Here is a 26,336-nt window from a genome sequence, read left to right as displayed (position 1 = left end):
ATAAAACAACAGAAGTGATGACAAATTTAGGACTTCCGTGGCTGCATCATTTAATAGGAAATCCTAATGCTGCTGCAGACGGTACAGCCGTCCTCCATAGGTTTAATCATTTTCAGACTTCTCCAGCTGAGTTATTCAAATGACTTTCATCTCCATGTTATCTTCATAATATTTCAAATTAAGCATGGTATCTATTGGTGTGCCGTGTCACAACTTCTGCCAACTCTGTAGTGGAGAGAGTAGACTTAAGTAGTCTCCTTGGAGTCCATTTAACTAGTAATCTATTGTAGATGCACAAAATCTCCTCTCTTACCAGGAAGGCTCAACAACGACTGCACTTCCTCAGAAGACTGAAGCGGGAAAGGTTACTGGCCACAATTATGTCATACTTCTATAGGAGCTCTATCGAGAGTGGCCTGACAGTCTGCATCACAGTGTGGTCCGGATGATGCAGAGAAATGGATCGGAGGTCAATCCACAGGACCATAAGGGAAGCAGGGGGGATCACTGGAATCTCCCTTCCCCTCCCATCCCACCAATTGACATGATCTACTGGGATCGTTTTCTGAAAAGTGCACACAAAAATCAGTGAAGACTCCTTCCACTCCATACACAGCATCGTTCAGCCATTTCCATCAAGAAAGACTTACAGGAGTATCAGAGCCAGCACCTCCAGGCTGGGAAAAATCTTCTTCCATGGGCAGTGAACAACCAAAGGAACTGCCCACACTAACCATCTGAGTCTCTCATATGTACAAAAAAATTTATTTATTTTATATGAATACTTATCCTGCATATGTATAGTTGTCTGTATGTGTGTGATGTATGGTTGTGTGTCTCCATGTTTTGCACTGAGGACTGGAGAATGCAGTTTTGTCAGTTTGTACTTGTGCAATCAGTTAATAAACTTGACAAACCTCCATTGTCTTAAAAGACGAATTTGATGATACAAGTGGTCCCCAGACCAAAGTGTTCAACATGTTAAGTTAGTCAAAGGAAAACAAAAGTTTACAATTATCAACTCCTCTCCACCTCTGATGATCAGTATGCATCTGGCAATTGTGTTGGAGAATTTGCAATGTTGGCAGTTCTGCAACGATGCCCAGTCTGTGGGAGAACTCTTCCAGCAGAGATCCTTGCCCCAAGTAGCTTGTGGAAAAGGCCTTGCAAAGTCACCTGAATCAGAAGTGGACCGGAATCCAATCCTTAATTCATACATTTCAAAGAAGTTAAAGACCAAAATACTGTTATTGTCTGGAGATCTACAAAGGCCAGAAGACCCAGACTGAAACAGAACATATATCAGATGGATTTTTAATGACAATCCAGTAATTTAAATAATTTTCAGTTTATTTATTTAACTGAAGTTAGGTTCTCCAATTTGTGTGGTGGAATTTGGAGTTATGTGATGTCTTGTGATCACTGGTCTGGGAATAACTAGCCCAGCAACTGAATGACTGCAGAAAGTCTTCCCTCCTCCACCAGTGTTTCAGACTCTGGAACAACTCAGCAGATTAAGCAGCATGTGTTGACACAAAATGATTTTCTTTCCATAGTTGCTGAGTTTTTACAGTTTTTATAAAGAAAAAATTGTTACTGATTCAAGATTCCTTTATTGTCGTGTAAGAGGACAGAACATGTAATAGTATTTGAAATTGCTTTCTGCCTGCCTTAAGGTAAATTACAAATTATTGTAATTTGTGTTGCCCAGTGCCCCTTACAGTAGGAGGGGAAGATAGGCAAAAGAGAGTCCCTTCAGTCATTGAATGTCCGTGGATTCACCTTCAGCCCTCCTGCAGCCTCTGCACAAACTCCAGCTCAATTCATCGGCAACCTGAGCTCCAGATCCAAACCTCGGACACATTCAATAAGCCTTCAGCATCTGAGACCCTTCAGGATTCCTCTTACCCTCAACACCCTCGCAAGTCCCAGCTTCAATACCTAATTCCCATGAGCTAGTCTCCAGCAGCCTGTGTGGGTCCCCTGATTGCAAGATGCCCTATACCAGTCTGCAACCCCTTGTAGCCACTACCAAACACAGGCACTGTCATCCTGGGCACAGACCTCCACAACTGCAGAATTTTACTTGCAAATACCATCAGTTCCTTTAACAGGCCAGTTAATGCCTTTACCAAGCCGCCGGCATTAGGACCAGGCAGTTGAACCCTTCGGATCAGCACTCTGTCCCTATTCTTTCCTCTCCCAGGTCTGCACCAGTAGCAGTGCTGCTGTTACAGCGGCTCTGCCAGCGGCTGCCATGTTTTCTAGAACTAATGTTCCTAATTATCTCTTTTTATTTGGTTTTAAGACATTCTCACAATCAATTATTTCTTTTGAATAAATACACTTTAGGTAAATTTGAACTTTTTAATATAATAATTATTTTGCTTGTTACGAGCCCAGAGGACCCCAAACCCCGGTAGCAATAGATATTCACCAAGAAAAATGGTTGCTTAAACAAAAGTTGCTTTTAATTATCTTTAAACATGAAAATAGAATCAGACTTTAACATCACTATTAACTTAACTAACCTAACTTAACCCCCTTCTAATTCTAAGTGCATATATGTAATGTGTGTGTAAGTTCAGAAAAGTTCTTTGATTCACAGTCCAATCTCACTTCTCATTCCTCCAAGTTCACTGGTTGCAGGCAATTCTTATACTGTGGTTACCACTCAGGAAGGTTCTTGTTGGTTTTCAGAGAGAATTTTGTTGTACGCTAGACACCCAGCCACTTCAGTGTCTTGCTGATGAAACTTTGATGATAACCTCTTTCTTTCAGGTCACCACAGAGTTCCTTCTTGCTTCTCTTATTCCAAGTGAAATATTAGACAGCCAGTCCTCTCCTCTTGCATGAACCACGAGGGCTTTGACCAGGCTGAACTAAGCACTTTCATCAGTCTTCCAAATGGGGTTTTCCACAAGCTTGCCCTGTTCTAGTCCCAGCTGCTGTTGCTGACTGTAACACCATAGAAGTGATCTCTGTATGTCTCTCCCTCTCCCTGAGAGAAAACCTGCTTGACTCTCTCTGCTTGCAAAACCACATGACTCTCTTAGAACAGCAAGTTCTCCTCCAGACTGTCTGCGGCTCCGACAAGTTCTTTCATCTGTTGCCTTTTTGTAAACAACCCATCCACTAGTGAAGCCTCTTGGGCACTCTCCAAAGCTCTTGCAAAGACTGTGAGGCCAATATGTCTAGCATGAGCTGAACTCCAGTATTTCAAACAAGATCCGCCCCAGTTTATCTCCCAAAAACATATCTATATACTCTGTCACATGCTTCAAAGTCAAGTATATTTTAATACAAATTAAACTTGAAAATAAAAGATTTTAAGATTCATGTTCCTTCAGAGATTTTTAAACAGATGTGCTCTCGGATGACTGCATGATTTTTTTTTAATCCAGAGAAAAAGAAAACAGTATTATTGTGATAATTACCACAATTCGAAGAGCATGTTCCTTCTTAAATTCTAACAAATTACACTGAGATCTACAGAGACCAAAATAACATTCTTCATAATAGCCAAACAAAAAATGATTTAGTGATTAACTACTTCAAGCAATCCAAAAGATAATGATATTGCCTGTTATGATGCACAAACTATCATAATCTGTTTATTTAAACCCCATACAGTTTCAATTAGATCATTCTTATTCAAGATATTACCATGTGTACCTCTGAACTGCATTAATTTCCATGTCACAGTACTTGTGATATTGTAGGCACTCACTATTTCAAGACTGTTGCCTTAATAGCTTCACCTATGTGTTTAAGAGGTTTCTAGATAGACACATGAATATGCTGGTAATTGAGGGTGAATACATTTAGTTTAATTTGGAATCATGTTTTGAGCAGACACAGCAGGGCAAAGGATCTGTTCCTGTGCTGCTCTGTTGTACCTTCTACGAGTCTGATTGAAAGGCTGGACTGGCTAGTCTATTTATATCATATAGTTCACAAGTGTTTGTATCTAGAAATATTGCCTGCTCAATATATTAGCAAACACAACCACCTAACCAATATATGTTACTATCTATAAACTTAAGTATTAAGTCAGACTAATTAAGCAGTTTAAACATGCGGCAAAAGCCAACTTGCCAGAGGCCTTTACTACGTTAGTTTTGCATACATTTGTTTCAGGACATAATGACATTGAAAAGAATATTATTGATTTAGCTCCTGCAGAAATTTTGAACACACAATCTGCTTTTAAAGATACAGGTGACATTGCATTACATGGGGGTGGATCCTATAAAACAGCTCAGTTTCCTGTCATGCGGTTGCATTAACTGAGCATGCACCAAGAAGTGAGAGTTGGAAAAAATTATGTTCACTTGGTTATTCTATTTTCTCTAAAATCCCTGAGAGCAAATTTCATTCCACATCTCAAATTCTGGGTGATGATTTGTGAATTCTGTAACCCAAATTCCTGTAACCAACACCGCTGCAACACCGAGGTTGCTTGGACTTGCGATGGCAATGGCTAGAGCTTAGCAATGATTTGGGATACCCTGGCAATGAAGTATTATTGCTCAAACCCTAGAACTTACTAGTGAGTAAGGAAAGTAATTTTACCAAATAAAGATGCAAAGGCTATTTCTAGTTCCAAAATGATTCACTTCTCTTGTCGCCTTGCACTGGCGTCTTACAGACTTCAAACTTCTTTTTTCAACCTCAGATGCTTGCAGTCCAATTTCCCGAAAGCAGAGACCTCAGCTTCTATTTATCCTGATACGTCGCATTCTTCTCATGATTGTATTCAGTCTTGCAGCTATAGTTTTTTGTCACTGTCACTCTGCCTCCCTATGGAGTTTTTGTTACAAATTACCAACCGTTACTTCTGAAATACAGTTTGGCCAAAATTAACTTAACTTTCAACACCTCTTCTGACTTCTGTTTAACATTCCTGTTTGGTTGACACTTTTAACATTTATTCCATTTCACTTTTCTTACCTTTGGCAATGACGCACGCACACACACACACACACACACACACACACACACAGAGGAACGTAAGCGGTGTATTAACCACAAATATATCACTGTATGCACGGTTTGAGGCGTTATCAGCCCACTGCCGGTGGTCAATGTAGCAGACAGGATGACCAGGCTTCATTTCTGAGTTGAAATAATTACAGAAAAGTGGTATCTTATTCCAAAAAAAAGAACACCATTCTTTTGTTTCCCCCCAAAAAAGAACCCCATTCTTTTATTTCTCCCCCCAGAATAATCTCAACATTCTGGTATATTATTCCATCATAATTGCCATGCTTCTAAAGTTACCTTTGCATTTGAATGTATGACCCATATATCCACAAAAATACATACTTAAACATAAATAATGCACGAATCAGTTTCCAATATCCACAGCTATACTTAAAATAGAACATGAAGGATTTGAAATCAATTTGTCAGACCAATACTGTAGTGGAAGTGGTTTCTAAATGAAACTCACCTTGCTTTTTTTTTTAAACAAAAATTAAAATATGAGGTGTTTAGTCAGAGGAATCAAATATAAGACAGAAATGTGAAAAATATATTTCCCTCAGCAAGAATTGTTGAATCCTGCACCAAACTATCTGTAGGACAAAAACAGAATGCTATGCTTCCTGAGGGCTGTTTGACAGAGCATACTTTCAGGCAGCTGCTTGCATATGAGGAACTGTGAGGGAGGGCAGGGAGGGTGGGGGGCGGGGTGGGGGGGAGAGAATGAGAAAGAGTGAGAGTAAGAATGTACAAGAATTTAAGAAGAAACCCAAGCTTCTTAGTTCAATAAAATAAACAGCAACAAAATTATAGCAAAAGATGACTACAGTCATGCTGAATTGATGACAAAGTTAATGGGCAATTCATTCATAATGATAGAAAGTAAATCTTTGTCCATCTAATCACTCCTGCTTTCTGTAAAAGGCCTCCTGTTGGTGCTGGGCCTGGCAACATCTAATCAAGTCTGATCTCAGATGCCAAGCAATTTGGCAGCTGCAATGGTCTAGCAATACAAGACTTTCCCTAGAGATGAAATGAGCACATCCAGATTGTGCTGCCTGAGAATCAGCTACAATGGACAGCAGCGACCTGTCTGTCGTCAGTCTCTCCATTGCTATGGAGAGCCCAAAGGCAAATTAGAAGATCAACATCTCATACTCTACTGGTATGAATATAGAATTTTCCAAATATCAGATAATACACACCCTTAGTATTTTCCTGCAAGACATACTGACCTATCCACCTCATTTGTTTCCATGTTTACCTCTCCCATATTCCTTGCCCTACATACTTCCATCTGTCCATCACCCCTTCTGGTTCCACATCATCTTTCCATTTCTATCCTACCATTGTCATCCCTCCAAATTGTGATATACTGGCAATCTTTTCTCTTCCCTCTTAGTCTTTGTGCAAGGTCTCAAACCAAGATATTGACTGATACCTTTTGCCTCCAGAGATGGTGCCTGACCTAAAGGAGAGCAGTATTGACAAAAAGCAGTATTGAACTCAGATCAATTTTAGATATTTTCTGATCACACAATCTAACATTATTAAAGTGGCTCCAACTGTGATTTATACACTAATGGACTTCAGGACATGTGTCCAAGCCCTGTTGTTCATCAGCATGTCAGAGAAAGGGAAAATATGGGTGTAGGGGTGGATTTTTCACAACTAGTTGATTCCTCCGTAAATGCCATATCCAAATAAAAGTGCCACCACCCACAATGACTAATCAAACCACAAAAGATCTGTCACTTCTTCACTAACAATTTCAAACAATCAGGATTTGTCTTTTTAAGCTTCATCTCAACGTCATTGACTCAGGGTTTAATTTTAACAACATGACTAGATGGATACTGTAACAATCTACAACAAGGGAAAAATAAAATTGAGTCACGTGGTGAAGAGCTTTTCTTTAGTTGCAGCAATGAAGCAGGTCGTCATGCACACTCTGGGCAGGACCTAACTATCTTCCTCCTCTTTGTACTTCATAGCCGCCTGCTACAAGTTCAGTGATATAGCTAGACATCTTGATGCCAAATTTGAGACTCACAAAAGACTCACTGTGCTGAATATCACATGCCTTCTTCAGGGTGGGCCACAGGGCCTTGTCATTATTTGAGCACACCAATGGCTTGTTCTGTTGCTTTCGTGAGGGTGCATTTGTTGCACAATTATCAACTAAATAAGCTTTACTTGTATACTGAAGCCAAAATCCAGGTCATCACCAGAACGATTGCATGGCCAAATAGCCACCTTCTCCCACCCCTTTAAGTCCTTCAGTTAGCATCTCCACCCTTTGCCTCCCAAAGGCCAATGCGATAATGGAAGTACTACAAACTAATATTGCAAAACAAATTTCTGCTCTCCAACATCCCCTTACAAGGTTTGAATGTTGAAGCTCCTGAGACATTTTACAAGATGAAGAATTACACAACCACTTAACATCTTCGTAATAAAAGATTCCTCATCCCATAGATCATCTCCTGATTACAAACACAAGATATGGGTGCCTTATCCACACCAAAAAGTGGTGGGATTAATGGGGATGGATTTGTCAACTGCCCCAAGGATGAAGGCATCTTTTCTCAAGTGGAAAAAAGGAAACTCCAAATACCTTCTCTGCTCCCCATCCCACAACAATTATTTGGGTGGGTGGGGGATTGCGGGGAAAGGCGGAGTAAGTCAAGCAAAGACGAGAGCACTGAACAGACTCATGTTCATTCACCAACACTGAATGGCAGCCTCTTTTACTGTCACTGTCCTATCACATTTCCCACACATTGATTTTATTCATTTATGACTTCACAAACAGTTCAAGTAATGAATAGTTCATAGGAACAGAACTCTGACAACTTCCTGCAAATCACACTGACATAAAGATATGTTTAACTGCTACATTTCTTTTTAAAAAACATATGAACTCTTAACCTGTTTACTGTCTTATTCCTCTCATGTTCTAACACAAACATGTCAAACTCTGGCCCGCGGGTCAAATTTGGCCCGCGATATAATTATATTTGGCCCGCAAGATCATTTCAAAAATGTATTAGAGGTGGCCCACCCTGCAGCGAGAGCCGATGCTGTTTTTTGGTAATGTCACCCCCACCATCCTCCCCCTTTATTGCACATCCTTCCCCATTGTAACACGAGAAATCGTAACACGAGAAGTCTGTCGATGTCATCAGCCGGCAAACCGGTTGGAAGGCTCCCCGCACAACCAGTAACTTCTCCCACATGTCGAGTGGCGAGCGCCTGTGATTTCCTGTCGGCGCGACGGGCATGGCAGGCTGCGCACGGCCCCCGGGCAGCACGAGCCCCGCGCGACTGGCACCGGACGGCCCTTCCACAGCGCGAGCGCACTTCTCCCGGTCGCCGCAGCCTTCAGCGCTTGCACCCGCGCGGACCCCAGGGACGGCTGGTTCGGCCCTGCACATGAAGAGAGAGATGGTGGCTGTCCACAAAGGCTGATCGGCAGCGTGCTGGGCCTGAGTGGGTGGGTAAGCAGGGGTGGGCAGAGGGTGTAGGTGAGGAGTAATGGGCAGAGGAAGTTATGGTGGTGCGAGGGGCAGTTAGAGGGAGGGATGAGTAGAAGGAGGGGTGGATAGGGAAAAGGTAAAAGGGGAGGGGCAGGGCGAGTAGGGGAGGGGTGATTAGAGGGTAGAGGGAGGAACAGGTTGAGGGGAGAGGCAGTAGAGGGGCGTGTATAGGATGGGGTGGGTAGAGGCAGAGCGAGTGGAGTGAGGGGTGAGTAGAGGTTGGGTAAAGGACTGGTCAGGTAGAGGAATGGTGGGTCGAGGGTGAATAGAGGCCTAGAGCCTGAGGAGTGAGCAGGAAATGCTGAGTCCTGATGCAGGCCAAAATGGACACAGCCTGTGAATGCTGACTACATCTCCACAGGGACCAAATAGGTTTCCCTCAGGTCAAGCAAAGGGTGAACTTGAGCTACCTACTCCTGACCTGTAACATTATCCTCCTAAAGTTATATCCTAAAGTTTAACATTACATATGTTGAAAGAAGAGAAAACATGCAGATGTTGTTGAAAATTTTCAATAAATATTTAGTTCGGCCCTCGACTTAGTCCAAGTTTTTAATTTTGGCCCTCCGTGAATTTGAGTTTGACACCCCTGTTCTAACATCATTACATATAGGCTCTATCCTTGGCTGAAAGAAAAATCAAAGGTTTTGAATAACTCATTGCAACATGATTTTTCATAATTAATGTATAATCCAAACTGTGATGCATATTAATAACACCTACCACTGTGGAGTACCACCATGACTCCAAATGGGTATGCATATGTGCAGGAATGCATGTGTGTGTGTCCAATTTCAGTGTACTTCATTGTTTACTAATTCATTGTGTAATGAAATTACAATTTGTACACAGCTTTAAGCGAAACAAGCAATTATAATATCTCACAGGACAGACAGCTATTAATTATTTTAATTGTGTAATAGGATTTTTAACATACAAATAAAAAACCTGTAGGTTTGTTGTTTATAGCTAATTAAATCCAATTAATTATTGATTTCCGTTAACATTCAGGACACTTAAGAAATAATTTTCTTTCGTACATAATCAAACAGTAAGGCAGAATTCAATCCACAGAATAACAAAGAGTTAAATGCAGCGTTTAGGGTTGGAATGGAGGCCCATTATAGCCGAAACAACAGACCAATCATTTATCTGTGCTTTCCTATTGCCTTCTAGTCATGTCAGCCCCACTCATTTATCAATTCAAGTTTTGCTATAGAATTGTAATGACCAAACATGAATTCAAATGAAGAAGAAACATTTCCAATGTCACAAGCTCTGCAACGTGTAGCGTGGATTTCTTAGGAATGGGATTAGAAATTTCATAAAAATAGAATTCTGGATGTATTCTATTAGATGCTGTATATGCTACAATTCATTGACCAACCCAAGCAAGATGCTAATGTACCTCTACACTAATCATTGTTCGTTGATCAATGGAATTTCGTTGCTAAAGTTGCAATCAAAATTATACACACACTAATTATTTACCAGGATATCTTTAACTCTATAAATGTTATTATGGAAGAAATCTGGAATTCAGAATCTTCGCTAGAATCCCAGTAAATACACTGTTTAGTCATGAATACTACAGACATTTCCAATTGAATTTGTTTGACATCAATAGCTTAGTCGTTTGCTTTGTTCATTGTCACTGAAATGTATGCCCACATTGCTAGAAGCTCTAAATCCCATACCACTTTAAGTTTTCTCTGTGCCATAGGTGCTCAGTGATGAGTAAAGGATTACTTAATGTGGTATGGGAGTGGAACAAAAAAGTTTGAAGACCTCTGCTCTAAACAATCTGTATAATCCTTTTCTTTAGACTTTACTGACATAGAGGGAGGGTTTAAATAATCAAAACTACTGTTCACTCCAGAATCAAGCCACATGACCACTGTGGAAAAGATGGTGGATTTTGCAATAATAATAGCAACCTTCTTATCAAAACCACTATTATTATAGATCAAACAGTAAAGAAAGATACATCTCAGTTTGAATGGCATTTCAAGTGGTAAAACTGGAAACAAAACAAGTTTAAAATATTCACGTGTGCATAAAAAAATTAGTAAAACTTTAATGCATACTTTTCGTGTTCTAGCCAAATTTTCATTTGTCAATAATTAGTTTGATCCAAATTTTCCAGAAAAGAAACAAAAGATCATTACAGCTGTGTGCAGGTCCTTCAGTCCAAGATGTCAATGCATATATATGTAAACCTACTCCACCATAATCTAATTTTCCCCTACCGTACACCTATTTTTCTGATATCCATGTGCCTATCCAAGAGTCTTTTGAATAGGCACCTTCAGGTGGTCAAAATGCCCCAAGGTAAAGCCGCATATTCTTCCTGTGCAGCTGTCGGGAGACCACCTGAAAGAGTAGGACCTTCCAACCTTCCTCTGAGGGATAATCGCCAGAGCTCTGACGTCACCCTAGGCACCTGAATGCAGCTGCCTGAAAGCGGCTGCTAAGGGGATGACAAACAGCTGGCGAGTGCCTGACAGCCCCCCTCCCCGCTGCCCCTGCTCCCTGGTGCGGGACATCAGGGCAGGGACAGCCGGCGCGGGATGTCAGCGCTGAACTGCCCCAGCGCTGACATCCTGAAGGGACAGGAGCCGGAGTGCGCTCCGAGGCACCTCCGTGCAGCTGTCCCTTTCAGGTGGCCAGTACTGAGCTTTTAGCGCTGCCGCCTGAACAACCATCCCACAGGTCTGAATCTGCTTCTGCAGGCGCATTCTTGGTGGAGACACCTGAAAGCGGCTAATGTGTCTTTTGTACCAGCCTCCACCACCATCACCAGCAGTGCAATACAGGCACCCACCACTCTCTGTGTTAAACATAAACAAATCCCCAAAATCATCCTCACTCACCTGAAACAGATGTCCTCTTATATTTGCTCTTAGGTTGCCCCAGGAAAAGGACCCTGGCTGTCCATTCATCCTGTGATATACCTCTATGAAGTCACCTCTTATTCTTCAATATAATGGGCCATGCATGCAAAGGGTCCACTAAAATCACATGAACACAAAGTTCAGCATCAAGAAGTATTATGTTTTATTGAAATATCAAGCCATTTATACCTAAATTCATTGATCTCAAATTGAACTGGAATAAAATGCACAAACCTGCTATTACATGGTTATACATTGGGTAGATACAAGCAGCTGCATCTTTGGAATGGAAAAGTCAATTAACCGTTTCCCACCTCAGGACAAGAGATGCCTTTCAACTGTATTCACACTACCAGTATTCTTGTGCTGTGATGGAAGGATCACCTTTTAAATCATCTAAACAACTCTGTTAACATTTAGCCAAGAGCAGATTTCTCTTTGGCCAGTCCCAGTCTCCCAACAGATGTCATCCAAATCTAATCAAGCATAAAATCATCCTTAATATTTCTTTCTGGTAGATTTCACATCTACATTTCATGCAGGGTCATGATATTTTCTAATATCTCCAGGGAGCACCTAATGCAAAAAAAAACATTTACTTACATTCATGACTCATGTTCTGATGGTAATATGAAGAGTGTTTCTCAGGTTAAAAGAAAAAATAAAAAAAGCACAAGATGCTTACTCGGCTTTTATATACCATGTATCACTATTTTCACTTAAGCATTATATTGCTTTGGCAAATAAAAAGCAAGACAACAATATGATCAGTGTACTGCCAGTAATGTGCGCAGCATTATTCAGTCTTCATGTTTTGTTTGATAAAATATGACTCAAATTGTTTTTTTTTAAATTGGCACTTCATTTAGTTAACTCAATTGTGTAGTTTTGTTTTTCAGTCCAGTTTATTAAATTCTTCACATCCACTTTTTCATGCTCGAAATAGATAGCAGTATGTCTGCCAAAGGAATTGTTTTCATTTAGTAGGTATGACAGAGTAGGACAGGTGCATCTTTTTTGCTCTTTATCATTTAAAACTTTAACTAAACACACACCTCCAACAAGGTGGATGAATTAACAGCAAAAATAGTTATATATAGATTTGATCTAATCATTAGAACAGAACATCTACAAGGTGAGAAAAAGCTGTGAAATCCATACAGTACCTTCCATGTTTGGGAAAAAGACATTTTTTCCCTTAATTTGCCCCTGTGCGCCACCATTTTACATTTGTAATCAAACAATTCACGTGCTTAAAGTGCACAATCCAGATTTTATTTAAGCTTATTGTTTGGGACATTTGGCTTTACGGGTACTTGTGAATACTTAGGAATGTTTAATCGCTTCATTAGTGCAGGCACAAGAGAGCTAGGCTTGCTTCTATGCTTTTAATCACCTTTGGAGTATGTAGTTGGTCCTCATGTTGAAAAATGGCAAAGTTGTGCCAATGAAAGTCAAAGAAGCCAGTATGAGGATGAAAAACATTGAGTGACCGGGCAAACATTATAACTACCAAAATCAACCGTTTTGAACAGCATTAAGAAGAAAGAGTCTACTGGTGACCTCTAATCACAAAGGGACTGGTTGGTCAAGGAGATGTCCATTGCTGGTGACAGAAGAATTCTCCTTATAATGAAGAAAAATCCTCAAATGCCTGTCTGATAGATCAAACACAGGCAGATGTGGATGCATCAATGACTACTGTCCACAGAAGATTTCATGATCAGAAATACAGAGGCTACACTGAAAGATGCAAATAACTAGTTATCCATAGAAACAGAATGGCCAGATTACAGTTAGCCAAGAAGCATTTAAAAAAGCATACAAAATTCTGAATAAAAGATTTGTGGACAGATGAGACCAATATTAACCTGTATCAGTGTGATAGCAAGACCAAAGTGTGGATGCATCAAGGAACTGCCCAAGATCCAAAGCACATCACCTCATCTGTGAAACATGGTGGTAGGGGTGTTATGGCTTGGGCATGTACAGCTGCCACAGTCAACCATTGATCAAATAGATGTTGAGGTAGAACATGGTATAGATCAGGAAAAAATGTATGTAACAGCAGAATTACAATAATCACAAAGGCATTTAATGTACTGTACATATAGCCAGGTCAAATTAAATTAGTACTAACAAGGTAGAGGATGAATTCTTGCAATATATACAAGTTGTATTTCTTTATCAATATGTCAAGGAATCAAAAAGGAAAGCAGACTATGTGAGATCTACATATGTCCAACAAAAAAGGAATGATTAATAATATTTTGAAGGAGCTCTATTGAGATCAAAGGTGATGATGATCAATTTGAAACCAAGGTTTTCAATCTAAATAAAGGAAACCAGGAAAGTACAAGATGCAGATTAAAAATGGTTGACTGCAAAACTAAAAAGGTTTGCATTGAAAGATGTAATGCATGATTTGATGCACATTTATATTCTGATAAATGGTCAAACCATGCAATACAGGTACATAATCCTTTATCCGGAACCCTTGGGGAACAGTGTGTTCCGAATTTCGGATTTTAGAAAGCCAGATTTAAACCCACCCGAATTGTGCTGCCATATCCACCCCCACCATTCGTGCTGCCATCTCCCCCCCTCACGGCCCGATTTGCACTGCCGATCTCCTCCCCCTCGCGGCCTGACTCGCACTGCCGGTCTTTCCGCCCCCCGCTGGCCCGACTCGCACTGCCGGTCTCTCCCCCTTGCTAGCCCGACTTGCACTGCCGGTCTCTCCGCCCCTCCGCCTTGCACTGCCGATCTCTCCGCCCTCCGCTGGCCCGACACGCACTGCCGTTCTCCCCCACTCGCTGGACCAACTCGCACTGCCGGTCTCCCCCCCTCACCGGCCCGACTCGTGCTGCCGGTCTCTCCACTACCCGCCGACCCGACTTTCACTGCCAGTCTCCCAATGGCCCGACTTGCGCTGCTGTCTCTCTCCCCACTTTCAGGATTTTGGAGCTTTCTGGATTTTAGATGTCCAGTTAAAGGATTGTGTACCTGTACAAGAGAAAGTAAAAGTAGTATTAAATCTAAGGAAATGCCAGAAAAGCAAAGAATTCAGCCAAGGGTGGCCAAAAGTTAAGGAAAAACATAATATGATTGAAAACTAATGAGAAACATTAAAACAGATTAAAAGAGTGTCCACAGCTACACATAAAAGATAGCAAGGACAGTGATGTAAAAAATTATCACTAGAAATCTGGAAATTGCAATGGGAATTAAACAAATATTCTGTGTCCTCCTTTTGGGAAGAGAACACTCCTAAAATCCAGGTAGAACTCAGCAGCTCAAGCAGAATTAGCAAGTTAAAAAAAAAATGGTTGACATTTCAGCTGAAACCCCTTGGCATTGTCTCATTGTATTGATAAAAGGTTCTGGTACAAAACACCAACCAACCTTTTATCTCCTAACTAGAACCATAGCACAATGTGCTGAAACAGGCCCCTCTAGTCTGTGCCGAACCATTTTATTGCCTAGTCTCCTGACGCGCCCAGTCCATAGCCCTCCATACCTCTCCCATCCATGTACCTGTCCAAATTATTCTTAAATGTTAAAATTGAGCCCGCATTTACCACTTCAGCTGGAAGCTCATTCCACACTCCGACCACTCTCTGTGTGAAGAAGTTCCCCCTAAACATTTCTCCTTTCACTCTTAACTTATGTCCTCTAGTTGTATCTCACCTACACTCAGTGGAAAATATTGATCTACATTTACTCTATCTATCCCCCTCGTAATATTAAATACCTCTATCAAATCTCCCCACATTCTTCTACACTCCTGGGAATAAAGTTATAACCTGTTTAACCTTTCCCTGTAACTGAATTCCTGAAATCCAGGCAACATCCAAGTAAATCTTCACAGCACTCTTTCCATCTTATTGATATATTTTCTGTAGGTAAGTGACTAAAACTGCACATAATACTCCAAATTTGGCCTCATCAAACTTTAACATAACTTCCTAACTCAGTACTTTGATTTATGAAGGCCAATATGCCAAAACCTCTCTTTTCAACCGTATCTACCTGTGACACCACTTTCAGGGAATTATGTATCTGCATTTCCAGATCCTTCTATTCTACTGCACTCCTCACTGCCCTACCACTTTACCGTGTATGTCCTTTCTTGGTTGTCCTTCCAAACTGCAACACTTCACACTTCTCTGCATTAAACTCCATCTGACATTTTTCAGCCCGTTTTTTCCAGCTGGTCCAGATCCCTCTGCAAGCTTTGAGAACCTTCTTTGCTGTCCATAACACAAATCTTAGTGTCATTTGAAAACTTTCTGATCCAATTTACCACATATCACCCAGATCACTGATAAATGTGACAAAAATAGTCCCAATGCCAACCCTTGAGGCACACCACCAGTCATAGGCCTCCAGTCTGAGAAGCAATTTTCCACCACTACTCTCTGGCTTCTTCCATCCATCCATTGTTGAATCCTGTTCATTACTTCACCATGAATACCTAGCATCTGACTAACCTCAGGACTGCAGGACCTTGCCAAAGTTCTTACTAGTCCATGTAGACAACATCCACAGCTTTTCCTTCATCAACCTTTCTGGTAATCTCCTCAAATAAAACTGTGTAAGATTGATTAAACATGACCAACCACTCACAAAGCCATGTTGATTATCACTAATCAGTCTCTGACTATCCAAATAATTGTATATCCGATCTCTTAGAACACCTTCAAATAATTTACCTATCACTGACATCAGGCTCACTGGCCTAGGATTACTTTTGGAGACTATTTTTTTTTTTAAATGGAACAACGTGAGCTACCCTCCAATCCTCTGACACCACAACTGTGGCCAAGGGTATTTTAAATATTTCTGCTAGAGCCCCTGTTATTTCTGCACTAGCCTCCCTCTAGGTCTGAGGGAATATCTCATCAGGCCCTGGAGATTTATCCATCTTTATCTGATTTAAGGCAACAAGCACTTCCTCCTCTTTAATCTGTATAGGATGACCTCACTGCTTATTTTCCTTACTTCCCACAACTCTATGCCCGTTTCCTGAGTGAATACTGATGTAAAAAAAATTAAATCTCCCCCATCTCTTTTGGGTCCATACAAAGCCAACCACTCTGATCTTCAAAGGGACCAATTTTGTCCCTTACTATCTTTTTGCTCTTAATGTACCTGAAGAAATCCTTAGGATTTTCCTTCACTTTGTCTGTCAAAGCAACCTCATGTCTTCTTTTTGTCTTTCTGATTTCTTTCTTTAGGGGTTTCTTGCATTTTTATACTCCTTAATTACTTCATTTGCTCCATGTTGCCTATACCTATTATACACCTCTCCGTTCTTCCAAACCAGATCCCAATATCCCTCAAAAGTCAAGGTTCCCTATACCTTCTAATCTTGCCTTTGATTCTGACAGAAACATACAAACTCTTACTCTCAAAATTTCACCTTTGAAGGTCTTCCATTTACTTCACACATTCTTGCCAGAAAATAACATCCCAATCCATACATTCTAGATCCTTTTCCATTTCCTCAAAATTGGACTTTCTCCAATTTAGAATCTCAAATCGAGGCCTGGACCTATCCTTCTCCATAATTAACTTGCAACAAATGGCATTATGATCACTGGACCCAGAATGTTCCTTACATGTACTTCTGTCACCTGTCCTGTCTCGATCCCTAACATGAGATCCAGTATTTCATTCTCTCTAGTTGGTATCTATATATATTGATTAGAAAACTTTCCTGAACACATTTGACAAACTTCAAGCCATCCAGCCCTTTTACAGTATGGGAGCCTCAGTCAATAGATGGAAAGTTAAAATCTCCTACTATCACAACATTATGTTTCCTGTAACTGTCTGCTATCTTTACACATTTGCTCCTCCAATTCTCACTGACTATTGGGCGGTCTATAATACAAGCCCATGAGTGTGATCATACCTTTCCCATTCCTCAGTTCCACCCATATAGCCCCAGTAGACAACCCGTCTGGTCTGTCCTGCCTGAGCACAGCTATGATATTTTACCTGACGAGCAATGCCACACCTCACCATTTCATCACCCCCACCATTCTATCACATCTAGAGCAACGGAAGGCCAGAGCATTGAGCTGCCAGCCCTGGCCCTCCTGCAAATAAGTTTCACTGATGGCCACAATGTTGTAATTCCACGTGCAAATTCACACTCTAAACTCATCTGCTCGACCTACAGAATTCCTCCAGCAGATTGTGTTTTGCTTCAAATTCCAGGATCTGCAGACTCCTGTGTCTCTCCCAAAAAAAGTGTTGTTTCTCAAAGAAGGGGTGAATGTGATAGTACAGATTATATCACCAATGTGTATATGTACATATGTACAGATGGTAGTGTAGGATGACTGTGATTGGCTGAGAGTGTAGCCACACCTACTGGCAGGTCTTAAAGGATTGCTCCTAGCCAGACCAGGTCATTCTGGACTGGTCGACCTACTTGTGATATGCTCCAGTCTTTTAGTTAATAAAAGCCTTTGTTTGAATCAACAAGTCTTTGGTTCTTTCGACGCGCACTACAGACGGTTTTTGACATGATCCACGGGTTGTTGCACCCCCCCCCCCCCCAATCCACACAACTGTGTGACTGATGTCAGCGAAATTCGTCTAGCATGGCCTGCATAAGCAGGTCGCAGAATGGGCAAAGACCTGCACAGACTGCCAAGTGGCCACGGTGCAGCGACACTCCAAACGCAAGCTACAAGACTTCGACAATCATTCCCGCAGGTTCCAGCACATATACATCAACGTCGTCGGGCCCTTGCCAGTCTCCTGAGGATCGCGCTACCTGCACACAATGGTGGACAGGTACACTCGTTTGCTGGAGAGGTACGCAAGGGTTTTCCTCTCTGCCTAGGTTTCCCGCTTTGGTGTACTGGCAGACATTACGACAAACTAGAGTGCCTAATTCACCTCCACCCTGTGGATGGAGTTCGCAAAATTCCTGGGCACGCAGATCCATCGTACCATGGCCTACCACCCACAAGTAAACAGCCTAATCAAGAGCCCAACTGGGTGGATGAACTACCCTGGATACTACTGGGAATACACACAGCACCCAAGGACAACCTCAACGCCTCCTCTGCTGAACTGATCTATTACAAAACCATTTCAGTCCTTGGCCAGTTCCTTCCACCTTCGACCACGCAGGACACAGACACCGCAGCCCTCCTTGAGAGGTTGCGGCACAAGCTGGGTTCACTAGCCGTGCCACTACCATTGCAGCATGGTCATTCACCCTGCAGCTACCCTCCCAGACTTGGTCTCTTGTGACTATGTATTCATGAGCAGAGGCCTGCACAGGACTCCCCTTCAGCGGCCTTTTGAGGGACCGTACAAAAGTCCTGCACATGAACACGTCCTCGTTTGCTCTTGACATTGGGGGAAAGAGGAGCTGCTCACACAATTGGACTTGTCACAGCTGATGCAGATCCTCACCATCAGTGCGCAGAGGATGGCAGCTGAAGCAGCACACCTCACCCATGACACATCGCAAGAACATCAGTGCCAGTTCTTGGAGGGGGAGCGGGGGGGGGGGGGGGGGTGTTGTGTGGTGATGCACATAATTGCAGCAGCGGACCAGTCCTGCTTGTTATGCGGGGGTGGCAGGGCAGCTGCAGCAAAGATGGCGTCATGGGACCGTCCCTTCTGGAACAGACCGGAAGGGTGCCAACATGCTCTCATCATCGTGACGCGAGCACCAGTGCGTAAGGGGCAGAATGGAGTCGGGTTAAAAGGTTGCGTGCGAGATTCAAATAAAATCAGTTGTGATACCTGAGCACAGAGCCTGCCGCTTCAGCCTCTGTGCTGCACTCTCTCACAACTCGCCCACTATTTAAGAAAGGAAAGAAAGAGGAAACAAGGAACCAACAATCTATTAGCCTGACACTGTCAGCTGGAAAAGTGTTGGAGTCCGCAATAAATTACGTAAAAGCATGACACAGAAAATAATAATAATATGCTTGAGCAGATTCAACAAGAATTAATGAAAGAAAAATCATATTTGTCAAATCCATTGGAATTCCTTAAGGATATTCTTAGAGGAGAGTGAACAAATAAATGTGATGTATTTGGAATGTCAGATGGTCTTTAATAAGGAGTTTCAGAACATGAAATTGCAAAGATGCCGATACAAATTGAGAATTGGCTAACTGAGAAAAAAAGTAGGAATAAACCAGTCCTTCTCAGGTGACTGGTGAAATATGCCCAAAATCATCCACAATCTATGGTGATAGATATGTAACACTCCAAGTTTGTTGACAATAACAAAGATATGAATAAATAAATAGAAGAAGATATGAACAAGATGAATGAGTGAGCAACAATAAGGTAAGCACAGTACACTGTAATAAAAACCCAAAGTTGTCTATTTGGTAGATAAACAGGAACAAAGTTTTTTTTTAAAAAAAAGGTGAGAAACTGGGAGATGCTGTTGTTCACAGGGAAATAGATGTTTTTAAAGCAAAGATGCAAGTGAAAAAAAAGCAATTAGGAACCCAAATAGTACTGTGACCTTTAATGCAGCGGGATATGAGTACAAAAGATGACTTGCTACAGTTACATTCGGTCCTGATGAGAAAAAACAAAGGTGCACAATTTTCATTGTTGGTTATGTGTCTTTATCTTTGTTATATACAATAAAGTACAGTTTGACCTGCTGAGTTTCTCCTGCATTTTGTGTTTTTATTTCCAATCACAGCATCTGCAGATTTTGTGTTTTACTCCTTTGATCTCTTTCTGATGGATATATTTGCTATACGGGGAGTGCTGCAAAGTTTCACCAAATTAGTTCCTGGGATGGCAGTTCTGTCATGAGGAAAGAGTGAGCAATCGATGCAGTGAGAGGTGGTCTCGCTGAGTCATACAAAATTCTCTGACGATTCAACAGTGTGATGCATGGAACAGGTTTCATTTGACTTAATTAATCAAGGAATCTTTGGAATACACTATTCGAGGAGCTGTGGTAGCTCAGTCATTGATTTCAAGAACGTAGAGGTCAATAGATTTCTTGATTTTAGAATAATCAAAAAATCTGTGAAGAGAAGGAAAATTATATCAAGGTAGAAGATCAACAATGTCGAGAATATTTGAGGGGCTGGATGTCTACTGCTTCGATAAAGCTCTCATTCTCCTTTCACTTGGGAATTTGATAATCCAGATTTAAGATACTGATCACATGGAAAATTATGAGATTAGAGTCATCCAATGAGAGTCCAAATACTTGACAGAAAATTCATTTTATACATTTACAATTTCCAAAATCAGAACAAAATTCATTTATTTTAAGAAGTACGAAGTAATATTGATTTTTTTTTAAAACCCTGAGAATAAAGGAGTGGCATGGTTAGCATAGCAGTTCGTGCAATGCTACCACAGGGCCTATGACCCAGGTTCAGTGTTTTCTGTAAGGAGTTTGTATATTCTCCCAATGTCTGCGAGGGTTTCCTCCGACCTTTCAAAGGCGTAGGTTAATTGGGATATTTGGGCGACATGGGCTCATAGGCTGGAAGGGCCTGTTACTGTGCTCCATGTCTAGATAATAAATAAATAATAGGGGACTAGTTTGATAGATAAATAAATAGATAGCTAGATAGATAGCTAGATAGCTAGATAGATAGCTAGACAGCTAGATAGCTAGATAGATATTCACACAGAGGTGTAGAAAATCATGATAGGCGTGGATAAAATTGATGTTTACAGACTTTTCTGCCGGGTACATATTTCTAGAGCTTGAGGATATAGGTTTAGGGTGATAGGGAAGAGATTCAAGAGGGATCTGAGGTCTTTACAGCACAGTACAGGTCCTTCAGTTCTCAATGTTGTGTTGACCTATATATTCCTACCAAAAAGAACTGAACTCTTCCTATCTTGTAACCCTCTATTTTTTTGTTCATCCATGTACCTGTTTGAGAGTTTCTTAAATGCCCCTAATTTTTCAGCCTCCACCCATGACAAGGCAATGTTTTCACCTATAGGGTAGTCTGAATGTGGTACAAGCTGCTAGAGGAAGCAAATGAAGTGGATGCAATTACCAAGTTCAAAAGACATTTGGATTGATATTAGGATAGGAAGAGTCTAGAATATTACTGACCAAATATAGGCAAACAGGACAACCCAGAATGCTGATTTGGTTAGTATTGATGAGTTGGGCTGAAAGACATTTTCCATGTGTTACATCTCAAGCCAGCAACAACAAAAATTCACCTAGAGCCTGTCATTGGTTTTCTTTTAAAACAATATATTTATTGATAACTACTAATAATATAAACATCTTAATTAAATTTACCCCAAATCTGTGTCTGTGGGTACGTGTGTCTGTGTGTTCTGGAAAGTCCTTTTTTGTGCCTAATCTGTAATAGTTTGAGACACACACCCACATACAAAGTTGGGGTGAATTTAATTAACATGTGGTATTATTAGTAGTCATAAATAAATTGATGCCCAGAAGTAATCACGAAGGAGGTGGGAGGGACAGAGAGACCCGACTGCTGAAAACTCACAAATCCTTGTCGAGTTTTTTTACTGAGAAATATCATTTTGGACGAACAGTTCTCATAACTGCCCTTTTCCTTATGTAGGGGAAATGAAACGCATGATTTCCAGAATGCTTCCAAAACCCAGGCACAGGTCAGTCGAAATGACCATCACCGTGGTCACAATTTGATACAGCAATTCTTCTGCTTCCTTTACCCAGATATGGGTCAATCAAAATTACCTTTCCTTTGGTCACGGTGGTCAATAATTTCCCTGACAGGGAGAATCAGCTAAATTGTCCATTTCATCCAGAGTCACTCCACCTACGTGCTCATCAGATGATTGGTGGTCAATAATAGAAAATCCTGTTTCTTTAAGTGTCCCACTCACATGACTCTCTCACCACCTGTGTTCCTGAATAAACAACCATTGTTCTTTCTCTTCCTCCAGAGTATCAACTTTGGGTATAATCTGTATTTGATGGTGCCATCCAATCTCTCCACAACTGTGAATGGTTGCACCCTGCACTAACCCTTAAGTGACAGTCACACTACATGAAATGGGAGCTCACAATACATGTAACATGGTTCTATGACTTTCCCTTTATATTTTAAACTGTAATCTACAAATACACCCTGTAGTAAAATAACAAATGGATTAATACTGCACGTTCGTCTATCTATATTCATTTAATTGATTCTGGCTAATCTGTTGCTATATTTCTTGCACAAATTTTGCAAAATTGATAAACATGTTCCTAAGGCCTATCATTCAAAATTTGTATTTGTGTGGGCTGATTACAATTAGCTAGTTACTGTAATTTTTTTTTGCTTATTTTTAAACATAACATGTTCCACGCAATCGGAAAATTAAAAATGGTCTTGCCATAATCCAAGAAATATTTAACCACTGAAAGAAATGAAAACAAAAACAAAATACAGAAAGAATACGCTTTTACAGGACCATCACTTGATTTATATCAGTCAATTAATCTTCCAGGCAAAACATTGCACACATTTTTTTTTGTCTGATAAAATAGATATACAGACAACAGTGTGCAACATAACTTTTAATCTCATGAATCCCTGAAGGCTCTGGTGACTCCACCAGCCACAAGTGGAAATGAGTTAAATTTGCCAAGATGGTTTAAATGGGCTGTCATATGCATTTCACACACATTAATTTAAAAACTTTCACTGGTCTGTTCAGATAAAGATTTGCAAACAAGAGCACCAGCTGCATTTATGTGCCAGACTAGCTTTACGTTTGCTTTCAACAACAAAAAAAACTGGCTTAATGGAAGACTGTGAAAGACGAGCCTGGATGTGTTTTTAGAGATGGCATATTTAGCAACAGGACAGAATAAACTTACCTTGCAGTTCTCATCACTACATCACTAAATAAGACAGCCCTCTCTTAAAAAAAACATCTTCTAGATGTTGAAGCCCTACTCTCAAAGCATGCTTCATATGCAATCCTACGAGAATGATATCTGAAGACAAGCTAATGCAAAGGAAAAAGCATTTCTTTATACAGTCATCATTTCTTTTTGTTTGCACCTTTGTGCTCCATCTCAAGGTGCTGTCATCCATTTCTTTCCAGTGCTCTGAAGTTATAGTATCAACCATAATCCAAGATGTGCATGCATGTTATAAATAAGAAATAAAAGAGGCTTTCAGTACACTACTTCTACATTAGCATCCTGATTCTTTCCCCATCTCTGGATTTCAATCATTGTATAAAGATAGGTAAGTATTATTAGTAAAATTCCACTTATATAAAACACAAGAACAAAGATTTAAGTCGGGCAAGGTGTCAATTTTAATTGTTATAATTAATGTCGCCTTCAAAGTTATCAAGCCATTTTGACTAACAAGGCCACACTTTACTTACAATTGGTGGAAATAAGTCTGAGGCATCTTAATGTTTTGGTTCAAAGAGTGATTATTTTGTAGTTTCTTCAGTGTACATTTCTTTAGAAAGCAAATGAGAAAGCAGACTCAATATCTTAATCTCAAAAGCAAAGGATTTATGCCCATGAAATTGGAGCTTGTAACACCCATTTCTTGCAATGTTTTGAGTGCCAAGTCTGAAACTTATGCAGAATGAATGTGTACACATTTTATCTGTCAAATTTGGAAGAATGGATATGCAAGTGTTATTTTGTGCATGCTGAAAGTATGTAGAGTAAGCAGATCATATCAATCCTATTGGAATGCTTTCTAATGCCACTTGCCAAATTGGACCTCGATGATCCAGCTAATGCCAAATAATAAGCATGTGGAAAAACAAACATTTAGCAGCAATACCTACAACCTGTGGAGTTTGCAAGTGCTTAATAGATCGACTACCATGTGGTTTGACAAAGCATGTAGAATTGTAGTGGCTGAAGGTACTTTGTGCATGTAGCCTAAAACTATTTCTGCCATACATGGGGAATTTAGTAGCCATTACTTTGGGTATGTAAGTTAATCTGGAAGAGGGCAATGTCCCTTGACTAATGATGACCTGACAGGAGATAGAAGTAGAGGGAAAGGAAGGCCCTCAGAGGAAACAGCCATCATCAAAAGGGAGTAGGTACCAGAGCATGAAGAAATGAAACACTAATATGTGATTACAGATACAATGATAATCAACAGATTTATAACAAATATGTATATTAAACTGCAAGAAAAGGAGAATGAGGAAACAAATGGTAAAACTAAACAAAAATGGGAACAGGATTTGAACGATGAGAAATACAATAAATACGAGGTTACGTATGATACAATATAACTGGATACACAGGCTATACATTACACCTCAAATGTTAAATAAATGGGACCCAACAGTATCTGATAGATGTTTTCGATGTAAAAAAGAAATGGGAACAACAATTCATGCAATCTGGACATGTGAAAAAGTAGAAAAATTTTGGGAAGATCTCAATCAGATATTAAATAAAATAACAGAAAACAATATACCAAACAATTCAGAGATCTTTCTCCTAAGTAACATAAAAAACAAAGGATGCACAAAAAAGATTTGTTAAGATAGCTCTAGCCGTAGCAAAAAAATGTATTATGTCAACCTGGAAATTGGAAGATAATTTGAAAATACAACAATGGTATATAGAAATGAATAAATGTATTCCATTAGAAAAAATAACATATAGTTTAAGAAATAATATTGAAATATTCGAACAAATATGGGAGCCTTATATTAAACACAATAGCGAAAACCTACTGGGGACAATCACTACCTAAGTTAACGGAAGGAAAAGGAAATGAAAAGAATGGACTCAGTGGAATTTCTGGTGTATTTTTATTGAATGACAACATTGTCTGACTGGTTTAATGTATCCTAGATTTTATACCTTAAATGGACGGGAGGGGGGAGGTGGGGAGGGTGGGAGGGGAGGAGGGGGGGGGGGGGAGAAAATGACATTGTATATGTGTGAAAAGGAAAAAAATGTGTATCATGGTTAATGTGATTTATGGTGTGAAAAATAAAAAATTATATAAAAAAAAGAAATGAAACACTCAACTTCAAAGGATGGGCTCGCTAAGTTCAGACATGGGCCACTGTGCATTTGTATCGCAGAGATGGGCCACATTCACTCCGCCAATAGAAATGAAGGCCGCTTGTGGCAATGACCTTTTGTTCCTCGTTTTTCCTAAGCTGGTACATGAGCAGCAGTAACTCTTCTTTTTAATTCACTGTGCAAAACTTTTCATTTGACAGCCATTTGAGGTTGATTTTACAGTCTGCTTATGGGAGGAATGATCTTCAAATGCTGAGATTACAAAAAATACTTGAGAATCACAGTCTTCCCAATGGAAATGGAGCCATCAACTTCACCTATCTTGGCTTAAGGGAAATTACATGAGATCTGGAGATGTACAATAAACCAAAGGATTTTTCTCCTTGAATGTAAACCAGGTTAACAGCCATGTCCCAAAATTCAGAGTACCCCATCAGTGATGTTGTGGGATCAGTCTTCATTCTGGCATCTTGAAATGACTTACTGTGCATTCTTTCTGAATTAATTTGCTCATTCAAAGGCTCATATGGCTCCTCACACAAATCCAAGTCCAAACAATCAAATGGGAGTGCTCTTATAAGATGGGGTGTCACTAAAACATAATACAGTACGTTTTCGATTGTCCAAAATGTTTGGGACAGGACGTGTATTGGTTAACTGAGAAATGGTTTTAAGCATCCCAGTAGCATCAGCAGAATACAGTAGATAGCGGCTGTTGCTAATCCCTGACACCTTCCCTCCGCTGCCGCCAATCCCCAACACCTACCCACCGCCATCACTGATCCTGCCTGAGACCTCAAGGTCCCCGCTCCTGCCGCCATCGATAACCCCGACACCTCCCCACTGCCATTACCGATCTCAGACACCTCCCCACCATTGTCGATAATCCTTCCCACTCCTGCCACTGCCACCCCC

At 40.5% G+C, this 26,336-nt stretch overlaps 1 protein-coding gene across 23 annotated transcripts in view; it reads right to left on the bottom strand.

The window, feature by feature from the left end:
• foxp1b (forkhead box P1b) overlaps positions 1-26,336 on the bottom strand; it is a 577,308-nt gene that overhangs the window by 263,173 nt on the left and 287,799 nt on the right. Inside the window, exon 2 of one of the 23 annotated variants that reach the window (XM_069937057.1) lies at positions 11,399-11,536. The exons of the other annotated variants lie outside the window; for them this stretch is intronic. Within the exon in view, the coding sequence (XP_069793158.1) occupies positions 11,399-11,467 (69 nt within the window). The 5' untranslated portion in view covers positions 11,468-11,536. The remainder of the gene's footprint in view (positions 1-11,398; positions 11,537-26,336) is intronic. 23 annotated transcript variants of the gene reach the window in all.

This window comes from Narcine bancroftii, chromosome 5 (genome assembly GCF_036971445.1).
Source record: "Narcine bancroftii isolate sNarBan1 chromosome 5, sNarBan1.hap1, whole genome shotgun sequence".
NCBI classification, from domain to species: Eukaryota; Metazoa; Chordata; class Chondrichthyes; order Torpediniformes; family Narcinidae; genus Narcine; species Narcine bancroftii.
Note: the sequence above shows the minus strand (reverse complement) of the source record. Positions and strands in the feature narration are given on the sequence as shown.